This window comes from Aspergillus homomorphus, assembly GCF_003184865.1.
Source record: "Aspergillus homomorphus CBS 101889 unplaced genomic scaffold BO97scaffold_15, whole genome shotgun sequence".
In the NCBI taxonomy this organism is placed as follows: domain Eukaryota; kingdom Fungi; phylum Ascomycota; class Eurotiomycetes; order Eurotiales; family Aspergillaceae; genus Aspergillus; species Aspergillus homomorphus.
This window is the reverse complement of record NW_020291901.1, coordinates 601,343-623,058: the sequence shown is the minus strand read 5'-3', so window position 1 is coordinate 623,058 and position 21,716 is coordinate 601,343. Positions and strand designations below refer to the sequence as shown.

At 48.1% G+C, this 21,716-nt stretch overlaps 10 protein-coding genes across 10 annotated transcripts; 4 read left to right on the top strand and 6 right to left on the bottom strand.

Moving 5' to 3' along the window:
* Positions 1–24: 24 nt before the first annotated feature.
* On the bottom strand, positions 25–330 carry BO97DRAFT_424213 (uncharacterized protein; the record flags this gene model as incomplete). Its single annotated transcript, XM_025696950.1, has 2 exons — positions 25–174; positions 226–330. 2 exons carry the CDS (start codon positions 328–330, stop codon positions 25–27), a joined length of 255 nt encoding a protein of 84 aa, XP_025552194.1.
* Positions 331–562: 232 nt separating this feature from the next.
* On the top strand, positions 563–952 carry BO97DRAFT_424212 (uncharacterized protein; the record flags this gene model as incomplete). The annotated part of the gene is made up of 2 exons (XM_025696949.1): positions 563–627; positions 697–952. 2 exons carry the CDS (start codon positions 563–565, stop codon positions 950–952), a joined length of 321 nt encoding a protein of 106 aa, XP_025552193.1.
* Positions 953–1,245: 293 nt separating this feature from the next.
* On the top strand, positions 1,246–2,489 carry BO97DRAFT_50936 (SDR family oxidoreductase). The gene has a single exon (XM_025700866.1). The coding sequence runs from the start codon at positions 1,546–1,548 to the stop codon at positions 2,440–2,442; it is 897 nt and encodes a 298-aa protein (XP_025552192.1). The 5' UTR covers positions 1,246–1,545; the 3' UTR covers positions 2,443–2,489.
* A 3,145-nt stretch (positions 2,490–5,634) lies between these two features.
* BO97DRAFT_442868 (uncharacterized protein) lies at positions 5,635–6,940 on the bottom strand (the record flags this gene model as incomplete). The annotated part of the gene is made up of 3 exons (XM_025698310.1): positions 6,844–6,940; positions 6,276–6,776; positions 5,635–6,196 (listed from the first exon to the last, which is right to left on the bottom strand). The coding sequence occupies exons 1-3, from the start codon at positions 6,891–6,893 to the stop codon at positions 5,635–5,637; spliced, it is 1,113 nt and encodes a 370-aa protein (XP_025552191.1). The 5' UTR covers positions 6,894–6,940.
* A 1,647-nt stretch (positions 6,941–8,587) lies between these two features.
* BO97DRAFT_50899 (putative MFS monosaccharide transporter) lies at positions 8,588–10,636 on the bottom strand. The gene is made up of 4 exons (XM_025700865.1): positions 10,321–10,636; positions 10,154–10,261; positions 9,553–10,093; positions 8,588–9,497 (listed from the first exon to the last, which is right to left on the bottom strand). Exons 1-4 carry the CDS (start codon positions 10,415–10,417, stop codon positions 8,645–8,647), a joined length of 1,599 nt encoding a protein of 532 aa, XP_025552190.1. The 5' UTR covers positions 10,418–10,636; the 3' UTR covers positions 8,588–8,644.
* A 769-nt stretch (positions 10,637–11,405) lies between these two features.
* On the bottom strand, positions 11,406–12,844 carry BO97DRAFT_434159 (uncharacterized protein; the record flags this gene model as incomplete). The annotated part of the gene is made up of 3 exons (XM_025697654.1): positions 11,406–11,522; positions 11,614–12,530; positions 12,607–12,844. 3 exons carry the CDS (start codon positions 12,842–12,844, stop codon positions 11,406–11,408), a joined length of 1,272 nt encoding a protein of 423 aa, XP_025552189.1.
* A 2,260-nt stretch (positions 12,845–15,104) lies between these two features.
* On the top strand, positions 15,105–16,466 carry BO97DRAFT_50777 (uncharacterized protein). Its single transcript, XM_025700863.1, has 3 exons — positions 15,105–15,865; positions 15,923–16,006; positions 16,065–16,466. The coding sequence occupies exons 1-3, from the start codon at positions 15,355–15,357 to the stop codon at positions 16,220–16,222; spliced, it is 753 nt and encodes a 250-aa protein (XP_025552188.1). The 5' UTR covers positions 15,105–15,354; the 3' UTR covers positions 16,223–16,466.
* A 545-nt stretch (positions 16,467–17,011) lies between these two features.
* BO97DRAFT_367978 (proteasome maturation protein) lies at positions 17,012–18,104 on the bottom strand. The gene is made up of 3 exons (XM_025692685.1): positions 17,928–18,104; positions 17,342–17,777; positions 17,012–17,242 (listed from the first exon to the last, which is right to left on the bottom strand). The coding sequence occupies exons 1-3, from the start codon at positions 17,928–17,930 to the stop codon at positions 17,178–17,180; spliced, it is 504 nt and encodes a 167-aa protein (XP_025552187.1). The 5' UTR covers positions 17,931–18,104; the 3' UTR covers positions 17,012–17,177.
* Positions 18,105–18,266: 162 nt separating this feature from the next.
* Positions 18,267–19,339, top strand: BO97DRAFT_470115 (mitochondrial 37S ribosomal protein uS12m). Its single transcript, XM_025699914.1, has 3 exons — positions 18,267–18,778; positions 18,939–19,039; positions 19,100–19,339. The coding sequence occupies exons 1-3, from the start codon at positions 18,337–18,339 to the stop codon at positions 19,163–19,165; spliced, it is 609 nt and encodes a 202-aa protein (XP_025552186.1). The 5' UTR covers positions 18,267–18,336; the 3' UTR covers positions 19,166–19,339.
* Positions 19,340–19,498: 159 nt separating this feature from the next.
* BO97DRAFT_50829 (glycosyltransferase family 15 protein) lies at positions 19,499–21,376 on the bottom strand. Its single transcript, XM_025700864.1, has 4 exons — positions 21,048–21,376; positions 20,210–20,992; positions 19,872–20,160; positions 19,499–19,816 (listed from the first exon to the last, which is right to left on the bottom strand). Exons 1-4 carry the CDS (start codon positions 21,087–21,089, stop codon positions 19,752–19,754), a joined length of 1,179 nt encoding a protein of 392 aa, XP_025552185.1. The 5' UTR covers positions 21,090–21,376; the 3' UTR covers positions 19,499–19,751.
* Between the last annotated feature and the right edge of the window lie 340 nt (positions 21,377–21,716).

The following is a 21,716-nucleotide window of genomic DNA, read 5'->3' as shown; positions in this document are numbered from 1 at the left end:
CACCATTCTCTAATCCCTCAAACACTACTTCCAGCATTTTTCGTTGGTTGGGATCCATGGAGATGGCATCCGCGCCGAGATCTCGAAGAAGGCGGCATCGAAATCGGCCGGGTCGACCCCCTCCAGGAACATCCCACCTGTGGTGGGCATGGTGCCAGGCTTAAGCGAGCCATCCTAATGGTTCTCGAAGGTGAAGCAGTTCTCGGGCACATTGCGGGGTGCGACCTCTCCCTGGTTCAGGAACTCCCAGAGCTTGTCGGGGGTTTTGTTGCCTCCCAGAAGCCGGCAGGAGAAGCCCACAATCGCCACGGGTTCTTGAATGTGCGCCATTGTAGTGATCTGAAAGAACAGGTAGGAAGAACAGGGAAGACCGGTCAAGTGTTGAGAGGAGAGTGACACTATCGAGGCACTTGTCCGTGGACGATGTGATGGATCTGGTAGCGACTCGGGACTCTGCTATAATATACATGGACATACAACAGTGAGGATATGAGTTCGCTTAGCCTCCACGACTAGCACCACGAGTAAGCCACCGCGAGAGCCCCTGGAGACTAAGCGGTGCATGCACGAGCTTACCACGATCAAGCCGGTCTTCGCCATTCTGGGGTCGGGTGCTGGAGCGCTCGGGTAAGACACAATGCGTTGGTCCCCTTACAGAATCTGTGACAGTCCCACTGACGCGACTTTCCCCATCAGCCGTCAGCCCCCCGTGCCCAGTGCCGCATACGGGGCTTCCAAGTCCATCATTCCCTGGTACGGGGTGCGCATCAACGCCGAGGACGAGTGGCTCAACACCTTCGTCATTGACCCCGGCTGGGTTCAGATCGACATGGGCAACGGCGCTGCCAAGGGCTGGGGTCTGGAATCGGCCCCGGACACGATTGAGAAGTCCACGAGTGGGATCTTCGAGCTGATAATCACGGGTACCAAGGAGAAGATAGCTTATATATAATTAATTCTTTATACTTAGGAAATAACTTAAGAATATACGTACTAGCCCTTAGTTCTCTGGTTACACCAGGGATGGTATATTCATTCAATAATAGCATAGCAGTACGCGTCGGCAGTATAAGCATATTTAGAAAACTTCTATTAGAGTATAGTATATCTTTCTAAAAGCTCTTCTATACTGTTAACAACTTCCTTTTGACTGACATAAAATCGTAGTTTTTATGCTTATATATAAGCTTCAGAAGAATACAGAGTCAGAGTGTCGAACAACATAAATTTAATTATAGCCCTATACTCTGCTCGGCTGCTTTATCTAAGATGGGTGCGCAAGAGGCAACTAGCAGCCGGGGAGAAATATTTTACTTTAAACTAGGGAATTTCTAACCGCGGAGTTAACGGACAAGAGTACACGACGGAGTTAGAAACACTATTTCCGCTGAGGAATGGTATCGTGGATGAGTTGCTATTTAGTCAGCTTCTTCGTCTTGGATCTATACGTGATGATAAGAACACAGCAAACACAGCTTCCAAGCGCAGCTCTCACCTCATCCTTTTTCCCGACTCTACATCTCCGGGCTCCTTTTGAGAAATACTATGTTGGCCCAAGATCCTTCCCTGACAAATTGGCCTGCTGTGGCTGGCTATGTCTCGGCGCGCAAGGACACTTACCCGTTCATCGATCCCGCCAGAGCTGACCTGGCGGGCAAGTCGGTCTTGATCACAGGCGCCTCCAAGGGCATCGGCAAGGCGACCGCGATCAGCTTTGCCATCGCGGGCTGCTCGAAGATACTGATGCTCGCTCGTTCGGACCTGACCGACGTTGAGACAGCCGTTCACAACGCCGCCATGAAGGCAAACCGTCCCCAGCCATTCGTGCGTTCCCTGAAGGTGGACGTGACCTCGGAGGACTCAGTGCGAGCGGCCGCAGAGACCGCAGCAGAAGTGCTCGGCGGCAGCCTCGATGTACTGATCAACAACGCGGGCTACCTGGAGGAGTGGAAACCCATCGCCGACTCCGAGCCACGCGAGTGGTGGCGGACTTGGGAGGTCAACATTAAAGGCACCTATCTCGCCGCCCACTTCTTCGTTCCACTGCTGCTCAAGTCGCAAACCAAGACTATCATCAATATCAGCAGCGGTGGTGCTCATGCCATGTTTCCCGGTGCGTCGGCCTACCAGACGACCAAATTCGCCCTCTGTCGCCTCACCGAATTCATGGACACAGAATACTGCCAGCAGGGTTTGATCGCCATCTCGCTCCATCCGGGCGCCGTCAAGACCGAGCTGGCCATGAACATGCCGCTAGAGAGGCAATCCGTCCTGACCGATACACCGGAGCTGGCCGCCGACACGCTGGTCTGGCTCACCCGTGAGCGACGCGACTGGCTTGCAGGCCGATTCGCCTCGGTGAGCTGGGACATGGAGGAGCTGGAGCAGAAGAAGCAGGACGTCCTCCAAAGAAACTTGTTAAAGTTCCGCGTGATGATTTAAGCCGGGCGGCGCACCCTCCAAGGCTCTTGTGACACTTTCTTTTCAGCATGTGAATTATAACTTTATTAAGATTTTAATAATCTATATAAAGATATGAATTTTTTTTTCAAAAATAAATAAAATAAAGTAAAATGTAAAATTCTTAAATAATCTGGTTTTTTTATTCTTAAGATTTTTATGAATATATTATTTAAGAATAAAGAGTTCTTAGATGAAAAATGAATAAAATAAAATAATAGTTTTCCTTTATTAATCTTAAAGTTTATTAATATCTTATATTATAGTCAAGTTTTTAATTAATAAATTATAAATTACTAGAGTAAAAAATCTATTAATAATTAGCAGAATTTTTAATTTTAAACTATTTCTAGAATATAATTATTAAATAATATTCTATATTCTTTTATAAATAATTAAAAAATTAGGATTATAACAAAAAACGTTAACTAGATATAAATTCAAATTACTAGTGTTCTATAAATAAAAACCTTTTACTTCTTTAATATATAATAAAATATAGATATTTGAAATATAGATTCTACTAAATTAATAATTATAACTATTTTATAATTAAGATATAAATATTCTGTTATAGTGACTATTAGGTTATATAAATTATCCATAATGATTTACTATTATCTAATTAATTTATTATAAAAATATAAAACTTAAAGATTAATATAGTAAATAAATTATTAAAATTCTTATTTAATATTCTTAAATCAATTTAGAAAATAGTAAGTATTTTTTTAATATAATAAATTAAAATTCTTAATTATAAAAATTATTTATATTTATTATCTATTTTCTATATATATTTCTATATATAATTCAATAAATATGTGATTAATATTATTTAACTTTTTAAAATTAGTAAAATATTAATAGCTTTCTCTAAATTAGTTATATAATTTTTAGAATTAATTAAATTAATTGTAATAAAAATTAATTCTAGAAATTACCAATAAATTTTATAAAAAGTTTATTAAAATTAATTTACTTAAATTAAAAAAATTATAACTTTACAGATTATTTTTATACTAATAAAAATAAAAATAAAATAAAAATAAAAATAAAATCTTGAATAATTAGATTACTTTAAATTAATTTCATAATATTCATACTTTTACTATCTTTCTAAAAAACTTTATTAAATCTTTTAAATAATTTAAGTTATTATATAATTAGATAACTAATGTAGTTCTTAATTAAATAATTAATAAAAAATAACTATATATATAATAATTTAAAAATATTTGGATTTTTAGGTTTTATATAATTATTATGTTAGATAGAAAAATTTAAGAAAATATATTTTTTTAAATAGAAAAAATCTATATTTCAATTAGTAAATAAAAAAGAAATATATAAAATTAAATGAATTTAATTTATGTTTTATATTTCAATGAATAAAAATAATTAGTATTTCTAAATACTAGAAAGGAGGCACTAAAAATCGCTCCTTACGGGCATTGAAGAGGATATTATCAGTGTATTGTATATGACTTAACTCCCAGTTCCACTGCCGGCCTGAGCCTGACATCTGCGCACAGTTTGGCGTTGGTGATGGTCTTGCCCACGGTGCTTTGAGTGACGGACGGCAACGCAGCGAAAGTATACAACGCAGATTCAAAGACAGGATTGATTTAACGGAGTGCGCGCGACGGTGCAATTCCATCAAATTGTTACAGAGACTCAAGTCGTGTATGCGATGAGATTGCAATATGCGGGTTTCAATTCAGGGTCTCCGGACATCGGACCGGTGGCAAGCCTAGGCACCGAGTGGTTAGGGCTTTATAGCGCTTACACCAAGGCCCGGAGCCTCAGGAGCACCTGGGTATGCATTTCTTGACATGGCCTGGCGAATCAAAGGTAAGACGGATTGTCACTAAGACCATTACCTTGAGCCCATATCCACCAATTTTGCGAGGTAAGCGGTCTTGGCATATAAACTAATGTGGTCTTAGGTCGCTTGGATTGTCTCCAACAGGCAGCAATGTACAGAAATTGCTCCCTTCTACCTCTAAGCTCATAAGAGTTTTTCAAAGCTATGCTGTATTCCGAAGAGCATCGAATCGTATGAGCGTCTATTTCAGTGGGGACAACCAGAGACCGCAGTCTATTAATTAGTGTGTTCGTCTAATAAACCCCGGTGTCACCTCCCCCCCGAAGGCCTCCGAAAAGGGAGGGGGAAAGAAAAGAGAAGAGAAGCCCTTGAATCATATAATTTTTAGTGGTAAATCTTATGTGCCTCTAAGCATTAATCCTCGCGAGGGTTTGGATTGAGGTTTGGTTCTCTACGTAACAAGGTTCGATGCACAAAGAATCATCCTTATTAGATCTTAAAGATCAGAGCTCGGGGCTATGAGTGTCTCAGGGACCAACTAAACTAAGGGTCCTAGCTGCGAGGGGGTCAGAAATTAGTGCGATGGGGTCAGAGAAATCCTGACAGCTAATGAGCTCCGTCACGTGTAAACCTTGTTAGATGTCAGCTTTCAGAATCCTGACACCTAATCAGCTACTTCGACATTTAATGATCTTTGAATCACTCAATCTTCTCAGATTTCTTAATATCTTTAGGGAAAGTTTTTTAAGTTTGTGTTATAATTTTTAGTTACGTGCAGAGCTGATTAGGTGTCAGAAGTACTCACATGTTTAAGCTCATTAGGTGTCTGAAAATCCTGAACCTTACCAAGCTGTCTTTCCGGCACCGGTCTGACCCCTTCGTACTGATTTTTGACTCTTCGGAGCTGTATCCCCACTCAACTACTGGTTCCACTAGTTCATGGGTACATATGTGGTGTACTCCGTATCGGTACGGAAATTACCAAGTATGGACCTTTTTCGGCGAGTGGGGAATTTCGATCCGGGGCTTCCCGTGCTCAGAGAATGGTTCTTCTACGATAGCTTGTCTATGCTACATAGCAAGATCATTTCGAACAGAATGAAGCCATGCTTAAGTCAAATTGAGCCAGAATAGATATATAGAAGTGAGCTCTTGGATTACAATATGATTACTATGGACTTCAGATAGGTTGGGGTATTATAGACGCATACATATCTCTATCCTATAGCTTGATCTGGAAGAATCGTCCAACTTGGATGAATTGCTTAAAGTTCAGATAACACACGAGTTGCCTTCGACATGTCATGTCGCATGTAGCAAGTTGTCGTTCCTCCCATCGGCTCGTTCTATACAATCTCCAAATCCACGGGTGCCGCCGCAGGAATGGAAACGTTGGGCTGTTCGCCCGGCTCCCGTACCGTCCAGCTTCCCGTGGCTGGAATTGTGACTGTCGTCTCCAAATAGTCCTCCCGACTTCCCCAAACCCACCAGTCGAGCTGGAGGCCCGTGAAGAGACACCGGATACCCTCCCCGACCCGGGCCTCCCCGCCATCATTGCTCTCCATGTCCGTGAGCAAGGGAAGCCGCAAGACGTTGGACCACGTTTCTCCTGGACGCAGACTGGCAAAGCCCTCATCGCGGCCTGGCGAGACTTGCATATCAGGGTCATCGACGAATGCCCATCCTCCACCGCAGACGAACCCTTTCAGATTGACCCACCGATCCCGCCAAACCCAGAGCTCGACGGTCAACCCTGCCGTGTTGAAAGTAAACGGCCTACCGCCACTACCACTTGTTGGCACGTACGTCACATGAAGGGTCGCAAGCACGAGGTCATCCTGTAAAGCCACCTGGCCCTGAGGGCAACATTCGATTTTTGCAATCAGAGTGGGACAGCATTCTTGCAATCTAAACAGATGGGTGCATGGGGAGCTTAATATGTGTTCGGGGGTAGTACAAGCAGGAGAGGAGCAAGGAAGATTCTCACCCAGAGATCAACGTCGGCACGATCGGCCTGTTCCCATCGTCCTCGACTGTGAAGGATAGGAAGGGCCCGCCTGGCAAGACGACTTTAGAGTTGTCTACTTTGTCGATCCAATTCCATGAGCTATATTGTTGACCGGGCCAGAGGAGTACATATCGCTCGCCCGTCTGTAGGCATGGGATAAGACGGTCGGGAATAACGTCGTAATATTGCTGGACATTACCGGGCTTATGGCAATGGTAAGGGGAGAAGTGCTGATGTTCTAGTTGGGGGAGTGTGGTGTACTCGGGGAGTTTGACTTGGTGCAGCTCGCCCTGCGCGGTACAATGAAGGAGAATGAACCCGTTTGAGGTAGCAAAGCCATGAGTCTGCGGGTACCATGCAAAGACACAGTAATGGCTAGCCTCATCGACCCGCTGTAGGGTCACATGAAATAGGTATGGTGCTGTGCGTGACAGTTTTTCCGGACCTTGAAGGGCGAGTGAAAAGGCTGGCGCGTTAGGTCTATTGCAAGTGGTCGCCAAGTTTAATTATTGGATCAGAACTCCGTTGAGTAGCGGGATCAGCTCACCGACGGTCCTTCTCTGTATATTGCAAAAAGGGTGTTAATGATTCTTCCATTTTAGAAGGGAGAAGGGGTTGGGCAGTCTGCTGTCGATTTGTTGAAATCGAAATGGGGAGCTGAAGTGGGTTCAAATATCGTTAACCTAGGAAGATTTAGACGATAGGCTGAATGGTTTGTGTGCAGAGGGGGGAATGGGAACCAGGATTTATATTAGAAGAATTGTTATAGATACGACGATTGCTGAAAATAACTAAAAAAAAAGAATTAAAATTATAAAAGAATTAGTTAAGTATAGAATTAAAGTACTAGTATTATACAAGTATAAATTAATTTTCACTTTTCTAAAGTATAATAAAACTCAGATATTTTAAATATAGATTTTACTAAATTATTAATATTATAACTATTTTATAACTAAGATATAGATATTCTATTATAGTAACCACTTAGTTATATAGATTACCCATAACAAAAATATAAGATTATAAGAAAAGAAAATATAAATTTATTCATTATTCTATTTATATTCTATTTATATTTAGTTTAAAGCTAATTATAATAATAATAATCAAATAATTTATACTAAGTCTAAACCTAGTATAAACCTTTATTAATTCAGAAAAATAATTTTTTACTGGGAAGTCTAAAAATAGTATAAGTCAAATTATATAATCTTAGAGATTTCTGAACTACTAGAAAATAATATTATATAATATAAGTAATATATCTTCTACTGTATCAGAAGTAGATCAAAAATTTCTGAGTCAGTTACACTAAATCTTGACCCAGTGGGAACTGGTTCCCTGCCGACGCACGGGATTCATAACTACACCGATGATGGCTACCTAATAACTACACCACTCTTTAACCCATTACCACACGTCCACTCATCCTCCTTGCTTTGATCTTGAGCTGGCATATACAACACCCGCCATGTCAACAACGGATTGCCTCCTCTTTTCCAATGATCACTCGTGCTCAGACCCACCGAGCAGAGTAACCGAGGCACGCGCTCCAAGAAAACTTGGCAACCCGAACTAAGCCTTGAACCAAGACCAGGCACAACTCATCCAGGAAAGGCTTAATGTGACGACTATTAAGAATTAAAGGACACAACCAAACTATGGATCCTCGTCCCACTAACCCAAAACGAAAGCCATCCGATCGATGGCAGACAAAATCGAAAGTCAATCCCAACATTCTAATGAACCTTCCATTCCAACAGCGCGAACTCAATTGCGCTGGGCCCGGACGCATCCGTTCAGGAAGTGAAGTGGCTGACGTAGCTGTCCTGCCAACTCGAACAAAACAGTGTGCACACCACGGTTTAGTTCTCTTATGAGTAACGGTCATACGAGTCCTGTTTGCATGGGAAGCCCCCTTGCAAATGGTGCAAGAAGGCAGACTGAAGGCCAAAACAATGTGATTTACAATGAATAGTCGTGATGAGATTGAGGTCTAATATATGTTCTAATAAGCAAGAAATGAAAAAGACGTCAGGTATATACATGACCACACCGAAAAAAACCCGCAGCCTGGACAACATGGACGACGACTATGACTACATGATATCCACATCCAATTCTAGCATCTGTATCTCGTCCAGAAAACTTTTCGCTTTTTCTAGATCCCATGCATTGAAGAGGGATGCGCATATCACCACACATCACATGCACCGGGCAATGATTGCGTAGGCAAGGTTGGCCAGCAACAGGCATCAGATGGGAAAACGAAAACACAAACAGATATAATAGATCACGTCGCGAGGCATGTCGTCATAAGGAGAACTCTCACGCGCTGTCTCCTCTCACAGCTGAGTGGGCTGGAACTGGGAAAACTCCGCCGACCGGGGAGGATCCTTCTCGGCAATGCGCTCCTCAGCCTTCTCCTCGTCACCAAGGATGCCGTATTCCGTCGCCTTGGCTTCAATCTCATCATCGGTGAGCTTGGGCAATTCCTTTGCCGCGCGGACATAGCTCATATTTTCGCAATAGCCCTTGGCAAAGATGAGATCAATCTCTTCCAGACTGCGGCCCGCGGTTTCCGGGTAAAAGAACCAGATGACGGGAATGAAGATAGCGTTCCATACGGCGAAGAACAGATAGGTTCCCCAGCCAATACGGGCGACCATAACAGGCGTGATCATGACCACAGTGAAGTTAAAGAGCCAGTTGCTGCAAGTAGACACGGCGTTTGCCTTGGACCGGGTCTTGAGAGGAGAAATCTCAGCCGGATAGAGCCAAGGGAGAGGCAGCCACGTAGCACCGAAGAAGCACATATACATAAAGAAGCCAAAGATAGCCCCCTTGGCACTTTCGGCATCGCCAGGAATCAAGCATGCGAAAACAATGACCATTGCAGCACACTGGCCGTAACTGCCCGCAAGGAACAGCTTACGACGGCCGATCTTTTCGATGAAGAACCAGGAGAAAGTGGCGAAGATCGCGTAACAGATCATGTTAATACCGCCAATGAGAAGCGCGAAGTTGTGGGACTGATGAATGGAATCCTCGAGCAACACTGGTAGATAGTAGATGACGGCGTTACAACCGGAGATTTGTTGGAAGAACTGAGACGACGAGCCGACCAGCATGCGGCGGAAATGCTGAGAGGGACCGCCCGTGAGCAGATCGCTGAACTTGGTTTCGGAAGAACCGGAACTGGAAGGTATGTTAGCTAGGAAGCTATGTATATGCCAACGTCGGATCAACTTACGCTCGAACAGAGTCCAGAGCTAAGTTCTTCTCCAGCTGGACCTGGTGATGATCGATTTCCTCGCCCGCGAGGGCAGCGAGAACTCGAGTACCTTCCTCTACCTTACCATGGGCGATCAGATAGCGAGGGGACTCTGGAAGTTTCCACATGCCGACAATAATAATAAGACCGAAGAAAACTTGGAAGGCGATAGGAAAGCGCCAGACCAAATCTTGAGGACCATAGTGGGCACCATAGTCAATCCAATAAGCAATCATGGTTCCAATAGCAATAATGCCGCCTTCAATACAGATCAGAAGACCACGGTTGCTGGTCTTGGAGCATTCGGCTTGATATGTCGGGATAGTCGACGTGTTCATACCATTGCCAATACCGGTAATCACACGGCCGAAAATAAACTGTAGCAGTGGGATTGATTTGGGCATGGCAGTGACCTGTATAACCACACCGATGATCATCACCGTCGCACCGTAAATGACCATGAGACGACGTCCCAGGGTCTCACCAAAAATCAGAGCGAAGATGGCACCAAAGAGACAGCCTGTATCCTGCGAGTTAGCCTCCTGACAACTAGATTGGTATTCGTACAAGAGCCACTCACCGACTTCATAGACTGCAGTAACAGTTGCCTGCATGACCGAGTCACCCTTGGTGGCAGTGAACATGTCGTTAAAAGCAGGATCAGAAATGATACCTGACATGACACCCTCTGTGCAAATTGTGAGCTCAAAGCCCACAGCCGACTCAACAAGTTGGGCAGTCACTTACGATCATAACCAAAAAGCAAAAAGCCCATGGTTGCAATTGTTGATATTGCGAGGCCGAGTCGCCGGCCCGAGAACCCAGCATATGTGGGAGGCGCCATGATGAGAGAACGTTACGAAGCCAGAATGGTAGAAACAAATGGCAGATACCCGGGGTAAAAACGGGGTGTATAGAGAGGATGATGGAGGAAAGGGAATTCTAGAGATGGAGGAGACAAGGAAAGAGAAGATTAAAGATTAAGAAGAGCATATCAGCAGACCGAGAGGAGGACTACGTGAACTTAAGAATCTGCGTACTGCATGCGGCAAGAAGCGGTGGAGCGCTCGCTACCTTCACGCTTGATCCAAAGAAGGTTACCCATGGGGAAAAAATTGGAGGTGGCCCTCGTCTCTCCACGCCCTATACTATGACCCTTAACCATGGGGCATTGCCTTTTTTTGTCGAATTGTTTTTCCGATTGCCCAACCCAAGCTGACATCACCGGGCCTCGTTACGACTGACACGCGGTGGGACACCACTGAGGATAGCAGAGCGCCGCTTACCGGAGGTGCGCGGGGACCGATCGGTAACGGAGTTCGGGATGGAAGTATGTGGTGGTTTCGGACGGAGGAGGGCAGAAGGGGGATGGGATATGATGTGAGAATGATGCATTCCAGGTGGGAAGAAGGTGGAAAGGTCGCCGACGGATAGCGGATGATGTAACTGCACAGCGGCCGATAGCCGGGACGACCCACTGGATGTTATCCGGAAATGTAAGGTACCCACTCTCGGTGGCGGCAAAGCCTGTAAAGGCTGCCATTTTGCAAGAATATTGCTGGATCTTCTTGAAGATTTTTCGGGCTTCTCAGGCTTCTCATCCATTGAAAAGTCAGGTTGGAGTGATCTGGTCACGATTGGCCGTGATTGTGTATCCACTCCTTTCTCATCGGTCCCACTTCCCACACACCCACGGGCCTCTGCGCTCAGGTGCTGTGATGCAGGCCACGGCCACGAGTAAGCTTCAACACGACTGGAGATCTTCTGCAACGTCCAACCAGGATTCGAGCCGACACTTTCCCGATCGAACTATTGGCTATAACCCAGCCGTCTTAGGAGTATGCAGGCAGCGAAGCATTGGCTTGTTGAGCATAACAGGAGCGCAGCGCCAGTGGGACGTGGGCAACTTTCTGCACAATGCGCTCATTGTTCAGGTTCATACTATCGGGCTTGGCCATCAGAAAAGCAAACTGGTGTCATCGGTCAGCCTGGTCGAACCCTTTCCAGCACCGGCGAACATCATCGAAATCATCATCTTACCTCAAGCCAATGACTGACCCGAACATTTTTGTACCGGGTGTCAAAATGCATACCCTGCGGCCTGGTTGGATCGGAGTGAAGATGACAAACGGGAAGCGGGAGTTGGAGGTCTAATTCGGTGTGTTCGGTGTCGCCATCGTGCAGCGATCGGCTTCGTGCCTCGGCATCCCCGACCGTCTTGGCGGTGACATAATCGTCCTTCTCGATGTATGTTGGGTGCTCGTCGGTGTCGACTCGACTCAGCGCCATCTTTGACACTGGCCCTGTCATTCTCTCGTAAACTAGACTTCGTCTGAAAGGCCCATTGCTGCAAGCCAGACCGTCCCGCTGGTGGTATTGCACATCTTCCGAGACAAAAATTTGCAGCCCTCGGAACTTGGCGTGGCCCAGCTCGGTGTATGATACTGTGACAGGAATTAAATCGCCAAGGGGCGCACCCCTCCTCGAGACCAGTATATCGGATTGTAGCAGGTGCTTCCAAGCTCGAGCAATGTAAAGAGGTTCAGCATCATCCACAAAATCCTCTGCGGGACAATGAACGACGGCAATGGGCTTGCTTCGGGAAAACGAGCGATTTAAGAAGCCCGGTCTTTCGACGGAGGCTCGGACCCGGTATCGGACCTTGCTCTGTCGGACTTGAATAGATTCAGGCAGAGGCGAGTGCAGGACCATCTCGAAGTTGTATATGTGGGTCCCGGGTGTCAGTTGCTGATATTTGGACCCTGCGTTCTTCTCCTCACACCCGTGCGAGTCTTTTCTAGTCGAGATGATATTCCATAATGTGGTCCCTTTGAGCGCCGCCGGTGGGGATACTGTCTCCTGTATTGTGTCGATGTAGCACGGAAGCACCGGCTGCGTCATCTTTGGGCCGAACAGTGTCAATGTTTGGTCCGTCACCCTATGGCGTTCACGAAACCCTGTACATTATTTGTAAGTCAGACGATTTGAACCTGAGGGAGGTCCCTACTTTGCGGAACCATGTATAGTCCTCACCATGAGGCCATATAACCTGGCTTGTTCCGCGCAAATTGACGGTCAGTCGTTTCACTGTCATGGGTTCTTTCACCGTCAGTCGACATTCACCACGGAGAACTGCTGGTTTGTCTGAAAATGTCGGGACAAATAAAGCTGGTTCGGTGATATTGATATCCAGGCTCAAGCCACAGGAGTCAACGTGGAAAGGAGCCTCTTGAGTTGACTTGCGTGCAATCGGGAATGGCGATCGAAGCATTTCCTTAGGAGGAGAGGTCTCCGCGGGCGAATTCAGTGCGAAAGATATGGTGGATGGCTGGCGAGGCAAGCATCTTGCTAGATGGATGCGTTCCATATAAGAGGCATAAGAAATTGCATTGTGGCCATATGACCTAAAACTGGATCAGGATGAAGATCAGTCCATTACATCAGAAAGACCGAAAAGGAGCCGAGAGAGATGGATATCAGGTTCTAGATTGCATGACAAAACGAGATCGCTTGCTGTTCGCTTGACCATCTCAGCCGACTCCGTATCTCGCCCCTGAGGGGCGAACTGTGATCAAAAGTCCTCGCGGTGAGAATGACTACCGTCCACCTCTCCGGACTAGGAGACTGGCCATGAGCCCTACGGTAGCGCCCTTCGCTTTTATCGAGTTGGAATGTCAGTCTCCAGCTTTGATGATCCTTGTGGACAATGATCGTCTTTGACGAAGATCAATGCAAGAATGATGTCACACAAGTCGACCGGATAGACCGGTTACTGAGTGGTTCGTATATGACAGAACGTTAACCATGGAGTATCTGACATATTCGCCAGACTGGCGCGGGGAGGTTCGAGGGAGACTTCCTGAATCTAGAACAAGACACTCGTGTTTGATGTTAGAGCCGAACACGACCACGTGCGCAAGCACTTCACGATAGTGCCAAACGAACGGGTCAGAAGATGGCGAAAATCCCGCATTCTTCCTTGGATAAAGCGCCGAGAGAGTAGACGTGGCGAAGATTGAAGGAAGTGGGTGGTACTTTGGGAGGGAGATCATCATAGTAGAACCCTGGAGAGTAGTGGGAATTAGCGTTAGCGTTCATAAGTACTAGACCTTAGTGCCACTGTCAAGTTCACGCGAAGGACTCTGACTTTGCGGCTAGTGGTTCGGCCTTTGTACTGCATATCAGTCAGGTGTCGGTAGCGATAAGCCCAAGGCCTGGGCCGAAATGGCTTTGTTACTCATTGACATGGTAGAGACAGAAAGATACGCAGTTCAAACCAGTGTGCAATTGCAAAGTAGTCGATCGTGCCATTTCCATGGCGTGACTCGGGGCGGTTTGGCGGTCGAGATGGGATTTGAATCCATTCTGCCGCTTCAGCTGCGATTTGAATCGTCATATGACTTACTAAGTCCTTTCCTGACAGAAACCAGGGTCCAGACAAGGCCTGATGATGGCCATGCAGTCCTCGAGATTAAGCGAGGTCGTCGTGGGTTGGGTTATATATAGTAACAACACAGGCCAAGCAATGCCTCCTAGCGGGCCTTCCGGTATCGATTTCCCCAGTCTGATATTTGAGATTGAAGATCTGCATCACATCCACCGATTGCATCTGGGCTGTAAGGTGACTGAAGCAACACCTTTCTACTAAGTAGATTAGATTGGAAGATCAATAGATACTGTGAGGACGACCCATCGCAAGATCGGGTCCGATACGAGCCTGACAGGTGTCAGTGTCATTATTTAAGCCGATGCAGAATCTCCGACGGCCGCCAGCCATCCTCAATTGGACGGAAGAATTCAATGGGAAATATTTCGGGAGTATGACAGCTTTTGCAGGCAGTCAGGCAGAACTAAGTCGAAGAAAGAATAGAGGAATAAAGTATCAATGGAAGGAGAAGCGAAGCTTGGAATGATTCCATCCACACAGGTGAAGATGACAAAACGGAGACTAAGAAAGACATTGACTTCCGCCGGGCGCGCCCAACCGGATCGTCGCCCGCCTGGACTCACTGGATGGAGGGATGGAGGAGTCTGGAGTCTCACACGCACTTACTCACCCCCTTCTCCTTTCATTTTCTCTCTCCTCTTTCTCTTCCCGTCCCTCCACCATCCATCATCCATCACTCATCACTAGTATCACGATCGCTTTTGATCTCTCTCTGGACTTCCTTCCCCTCACTCTCCTCCCCCCTTCCATTGTCGAAATATCTTGTATATTCTCCATTATTTAGCTTCTATCTTACTTCTTTTCCTTTTACCCTTAGGAGGTCTTTTAATTAAAGTTCTGTCTTCCTCCTTTTGCCCGCTCCGTTGTCGCCTCCCTTCGTCTACCCTACACCAATTGCCCGCCGCCGCCGCCGCCTCCTCCCTCTCTCTCTTCGTCCCCTTTTCGCCTCCCTCGGGTCGCATGGCCTCCTCCCCCTTCATCTCCTTCCTCCGATCAAGGTTCTAGTCACTTGTTCGCACCATTCTTGGATTTCTCCTCTTTTTATCTAGTCTAGCCCCCCTTTTGGGCCCCCTCCGCACCCCTTCTTTTCTTGCTGTTCGGGTTGCGCGTTGCTAGGTTCGTCGTCGTCGTCGTCGCACCTCTCCTTGAACCCCCAGGGTCTCCCGCCTCCCCCCCTCCAATAACGACGTCGGTCGCTCGCCCCGGATCTACCGGAGAAATATTCGTTACCATCATCGTTTTTAATTTTCCTTGCGCGACATACTTCAAATCGACACGTCGTTTTGCTTCTATTAGCGCTCACTCGCATTTTAAGTTATACGATCACTGTCATCATGTCCGACAGCGCGGGCAATAAGGGCGAGACGGCGGTCACCCCGTTGGCTCCTCACAGCGATACCGCCCAACCACATGCTGTTCCCGGTCTATCGTCGGAGTCCACAGAGGCCTTGAATACCACTTCTCGCCTGGATAGTACGGGTGATGAGACTCAAGAGCCCAGTTTGACGGACGCCAAATCAGCCGACCTCGCCGAAGTCCCCGCACCAACACGTGCCTCGCAGCACGACCCCAGCGATGTTCCGACCGCCAGCGCATCGGCTGGCGATCATGAGGAGACGAAAGCTTCGGTAGCTGCTGGCGATGCTCCGCCTCAGGATGTAAAGGAAGAAGAAGACTCAGGACCACACCTCGTCATCACTTTGTTGTTGATCACTGGCTCGCGACACCCTTTCAAGATTGATGCCGCTTATCTCAAGAAGCAATCGGTGAATGTCGAAAACCATGATCCGTTCGCCATGAGCGTATATACATTGAAGGAACTGATCTGGAGGGAATGGCGACAAGGTATGGGAATTGTCCGTGGGCGCTGAATCCGGCGGCTGACATATTTGCACCGCATAGACTGGGAACCACGGCCGTCTTCGCCTAGTTCGATTCGACTGATATCCTTCGGGAAGCTCCTGGATGATAAGTCTCCATTATCAGGTATAGAGCCTATATGATCCCTTCCATCACCAAATGTTGATTTTACTGACCGTCCCAGACTGCCGGTTCAACCGAGATGCTCCTAACGTGGTGCACATGACCGTCAAGCCCCAGGAACTCGTGGACGAAGAAGATGCCAAGGGGACCAAGGCCCAGTACACCCGTGAGCGGGAGGCCAGCGAGCGTAGCCCTGGCTGCCGTTGCATTATCCAATGAACACGACTTGTCGATGTGCTACTTAAGCAGTGTATTGGGACAGGGAAACACTATCAGTTAGGGCTATGTGTCCTGAACTCCTTGATATCCTCTTATTCGGTCGTCTGCGAAGCCGCATCTTCTATCGCTTGCCCGTCGATTATCTGGCTTCTTGGTTATGAGCCCGTTTCCGGGATGAATTCGTTCCAGGGTCGTCCCTTTACTCCGCCTTGATTGCAGGCGGCACCTCGGGTTGATCACCTGATTGCGGCGAAGACAGCGTCGGACTGGCTTCATTTTTCCGGGTCTAGCAATGTTCATCGCCCGTGTCCTACGAGGGCATCGGTTACGGTGTTATCGGTCGCCCACCAAGCTCTGATTTACTATCGAGTCGCTTGATGCCACTCGTGCTTGTTATCTGATTCATATATACCCTTTATTTCGTCCTCACCCTCTTTCACATTTGGCAGGCCGTTTGTTAGCATTTGTTCTTGGCTTACGCAGCGTATTACTTCCTGCTTGTGTCGTTATCATTTACCCCGAACAAGGCCTGACCGCCCCTGGACTCAGGCGAGTGGTTATCGGGGACCAGAAACCCGATGGCGATTTTTTGGACCGCCATGGTATGCGGCGCCTGTTTATTCTGAAGCGTGTCCAGATGTCCAATATATAGTGTCTTGCCGGGTGACTCCCGGGAATCACATGATGTACAAACCACCACAACTGCACATACATAATGAACCATACTGTTGTCTGAAGCCGATGATTTTGATTGATTGTTGTATGTGTACTTTGAGTTGCAGTTACCCACAATCTAATTTCTACCACACTACCAGAGCAACGCAGACTACATCGATCCGTTCAGATTGAGGACCAAAGAAACCGATTTAGAAAAAAGCAGTAATGAACATAGAACCTAATACCATAGCCACAGCATAAGCACCATCACCCTAACCCAGATGGAAATGATCACCATCTAATCCATACGCAATCTCTTCTCCATCTCATCATGGAAAGTAGGTGGTTCACGGAACTCATCACCTATTAGTCCAGCGTTAGCTCCATCTCGCATCCCCGCCCCCGCCCCCCTTTTACAATCGGAAAGACAAAGGGGAAAGAAAAGACAAAGAACAGACATACCCTTAAAAACATCTTCCCAACCGACCTCCGCGTCCCGACCACCGAGCACCAAGATATCCTCATGCAGCGTCTCGGTACCCCCAATCAAGGCAGGGCGGAACGAGCCGTCGCGCACGATCTTCAGCTCCATGCCGCGGCGGATGGGCTCGGCGATGCCGTACGCCCGCCGCAGCGACTCCATCTTCAGGGCGTCTTGCGTCTGGCGCCAGCCCAGCAGCCGGGCCTCGAGCGGGTGCGCCGACGTCGCGGTGCCGGTCTGCGCTGACGGCGGGCCCCGGGCTGCTGGGAGCGTGAGGTTGTTCCGGAGCGTGTCGGGTAGGCCTGGCGCTGAGGGGGCGCCTTTTGATGGGTGCGGTAGGGTCAGGGCTTGCGGGGTGCGAGTTGTTGTGTTGCTTGTTTGGGTTGGGTTCGTTGAGGGGGGGGATATCCTTAGGGACTTTGGGGTGTTAGTTTTGGATCCTGGGGGTTTTAAAGGGTTGGAAGGGGGGTGAGGTGTGTTTGGGCTTCGGATGGTTGGATAGAATGAGGTTGATGGTTGGATGGTTTGTTGGATGAGTGCTGGATGTAGCTGAGGTAGTGGACGTACCATTATGGCGGTGTTGTGATGAACGTTGACGGTAAGGGTTAATTATCGAGCTGTTAACCTGTGTCCTCAGATACTGGAGGAAGAAGATGGATGGACGAAACACAAAGGTAGGGAGGAGATGGAGTTGAAATGGTGGAAGTAGTTACGGCGGACAACTGAACTTCAGGTAAGGTCGGTCGGCAGCTCTGACATCGATAGCGTAGGCTCCCTCCGACTGGCGCGTTCGCCGCCCCGAGCGAGCGCTCACCCTAAGCTCTCTCCGGCGGACGGCACCTCCCACACCCGCAAAAGCTCTCTCTCTCTCTCTCTCTCTAATCACGTGAACCCATCCCCATCGCAGGAAATTCATCGCCTCACACCAGACACACGCTGGAATCTCCCCCAACACCCAACACAACAACCAGACAAAATGCCCGCCCTCATCTCCACGCTCGCCCTGCGCACCCTCCGGACGATTGTTCAGCGTCCCGCGGCCGTCCCCCTCCGCACCATCAAGACGCAAGCCACCAGCACCCCCCGATTCACGCCGGTGCTCCGCACGCCCTCCGCCCTCGCAGCCCTGACGACCAGAACTCCCTCCACTACCTCCGCGATCACGCTCGCCGCACGCCGGCAGTTCTCCACCTCCCCGCTCCGCCAAGCGACCTACAACCAGATCCGCCGCGGCTGCCGGGTGTCACAGAAGGCGCGGCGCTCGCGGTCGCCGGCGCTGATCGGTCGCTCGCAGATGAAGGGCGTGTGCCTGAAGACCGGTATCACTAAGCCCAAGAAGCCGAATTCCGGGGAGCGGAAGACCGCCAGAGTGCGGTTGAGCAGTGGCAAGGTTGTCACTGCTTACATTCCTGGTGAAGGTGCGTTTAGTTTGTTTTTCGTTTGCGTTTCGTGGTGTGGTGTGGATGATCCGGTGTCTCTCTCCCCCGGGGGAGGGAGGAGCTGGTCTGGGTCTTTTGGGGAGGGTTGTAGTTCTTAGACAGGGAAAGGAAAGGCAAGGCTAACATGTACCTCGAATAGGTCACAATATCCAACAGCACAGTGTCGTTATGGTCAGAGGCGGCAGAGCTCCCGATTGTCCTGGTGTGAAGTACCATTTGGTTCGCGGTGCTATGGATTTGGTATGTATCCACTTTCTACCAGCCCGAGGAACGACTGCTTGCTAACGGTTGTGTACGTAGGGTGGTGTTGCCAATCGCCTGACCAGCAGATCCAAGTATGGTACGAAGAAGCCGAAGAGTGACTAGACAATCTAGACGGACACCGGGTGCGAATGTCGCGTAATTTTGTCCGCAGTGTACTGAGCACCTGAGTGCTATCTGTATCATCTATGTTCCTTTTTTATTCTCGTTTTGTTTCAAGGCATTTGGTTTCATCGTTAAAAACAGCTATGTACATTTATGAGACAGTCTCTGGAAAAGATACCACTTTTTCCATCTATCAAATATCCACTTGAAATCGTGATGCTCGCCGCAAATGAACTCGGGTCAAAACATGGAATAACCTCCGTCTCCATGATAACACATGTGACACCGATGACACCGGAACCCAAACACGGGGCAGTATGGAAGTAGGTTGGCAGAGGGAGGAATAATGAGAGGGTTGGTTAGTCTGCGAGCACTCAAAGTACCCAAATCCGAGGCCGAAGAATGCAGTGGGAAGCCCTGCTTAGTAGGCGTTTCTCCATTTCCGCACAGATTCCCAGCCAGTATTTACGTGGTCCACTAGAAGACCTGCTCTGTGGACCACCAGCACCCGGCTATTTCTGTTCAGTACAACAACAATACCACAAATAACAGTTGCCAAGATCACGAATCCTCCGATCACACGGAGTCAACTCTGATCCTCGTAGCCCTTCGGCTTGTCCATGTTATTGATTTGGAAGAACCGAGACGTGCCTATGGGGATTATTAGTAAACCGGTATCCTACCAGACGAGACCAGCAGGACTTACAGGAGTAACCCTTCCAATCGAAGTTTTCTGCAGGGTTGCAGGAGCATTTCAGATCCAGTCTCTTCTTCTCCTCGGTAGGACAGTGAGTGAATGGCACGTGATAATAGCCAATCTCATCCCAGAAGTGAATCTGTTTCTTGTCCAGGAGCAGACCGGCAGCAATGGAATGGACCGGCGCGTCACCCCAGCGCTCGTAAAAGAAACCACCGGCGTGGTCCAGAGTCTCGAAGTAATCAATGTATGCCTTCGATCTCAGCCATTCCAGGCTTCCGACCTCGAAGTTTGACCACTATGGATTGGTTAGCCGTGCACTCGACACAATGCCGGACATTACCTACGAAATGGCATTTGTTGTAGGTCTTGCCGCCGTCATCACTCAAGAAATCCATTGAGTTGTCGCTCGAGACATGTTCCGGGTGTGCTCCCATGAATTGCTGGGTGGTGCCCCATAGGCTAGGAATCGTGTCATAGTATTCGTAAAGACTAAGGGTAAAGCTGTATTTTTTGTTGTTCTCCTTCATGAAACGGAAAGGGTCGAGCGGGACATCGCAGAAGAGCTCGATGCTGGGCTCCACGCGCCAGTAGTATTCATAGTTCAGCATCAGCGGGTGGCGGAAGAAGAAGCCCGACTCGTAGCGGCACATGTGGCGATAACTTTCAGAGTCACCGTAAATGATCTTCTTTTCGCCCATCTCCTGTCGCACCTTCTTCGCTTTCTCCTGGTCGATCCACTCGGGGTATGACCAATGCTCCTGAGGAATCACGCCATAGTGAGTCTCTCCAGAGACCAGCGCAGATGTGACCTTGATGAACTCATCTTCAAAGGGCTTGTCGTTCAGGAAGACCCAATCGTAGTGATAATTGCGGTTGAATCGATCCTCCACGGTGCGGATCGACTTGACCATTTCCCAAAGATCACTGTTCCGAGCCAAGGTCACGAAGGTTGCGTTGACGCGATCGGCGGGGGGAACGACTTTGTTGGATGCATACGCAGCGGCAGCATCGCTCTGGGAGTATGACGAGGAGGATGAGGATGAGGAAGAACCGTAGGTGAGTTTCGAACCGATCTGCTCCGGGATCGGTATCGCGCTTCTCGATATCAGGAAGAAAAGTGCCAGTCCCTGCGCGCGCTGAGTTAGCCATAAATAAAACCCGTCGGAGAATGAGAGCACTGACGGTGACGGCGAATAGGAGATATCGAATTGGCCCTAGAGCCATGATCACAGATGTTTCTGTGCGGTCAATGTACTGAGTCTGTTGCGGTGGCTATGTACTGAAATTGCCGTAAAGCGGAGTAAATATGGAAGCCTGTTGGGAAGGGCCGCTTGGCCAGGAAAATTGAAGAATAACAAAGAAGAAGAAAAAGCGAGCGACAGATTAAAGTGAAGTGAAGTGGGAGGAGATCCGGGAGCCTGGAATCCCACGGTCTGATCTCAAACAAGGACTGGGAAACTCGGCGCCAGATGAGGAGTAAGTGTCGAGATGATCGGCGGCGACAACGGAGATGAACAGGGTGCGGTGGTGTAATTATTATGGGGCAACGGTCTCGATCTCACCAGTGGTGGTATTTCCCAAACCGGAGGTTGGTTGCGACAAAATGAACATAAACAAGGGGGAGGGGACGATGATAAGAGCAAAAGAGTAAGTCAGAAGGAAGCGAATGAAATCATGGTAATCTCAATTCAGGAGGAAGAGGGGGGAGGCTGTTTTTGCTACGGAGAGTAAAGCAGGCAAAGGTCAGCCCTGCGGCGGCAGAATAATAATGGATTGAATGGATCTCAATGAATGAATGAATGGAGGGCGACGTAACCACACCGGTGGTTATTGGCCAGGCCACGTACGTCT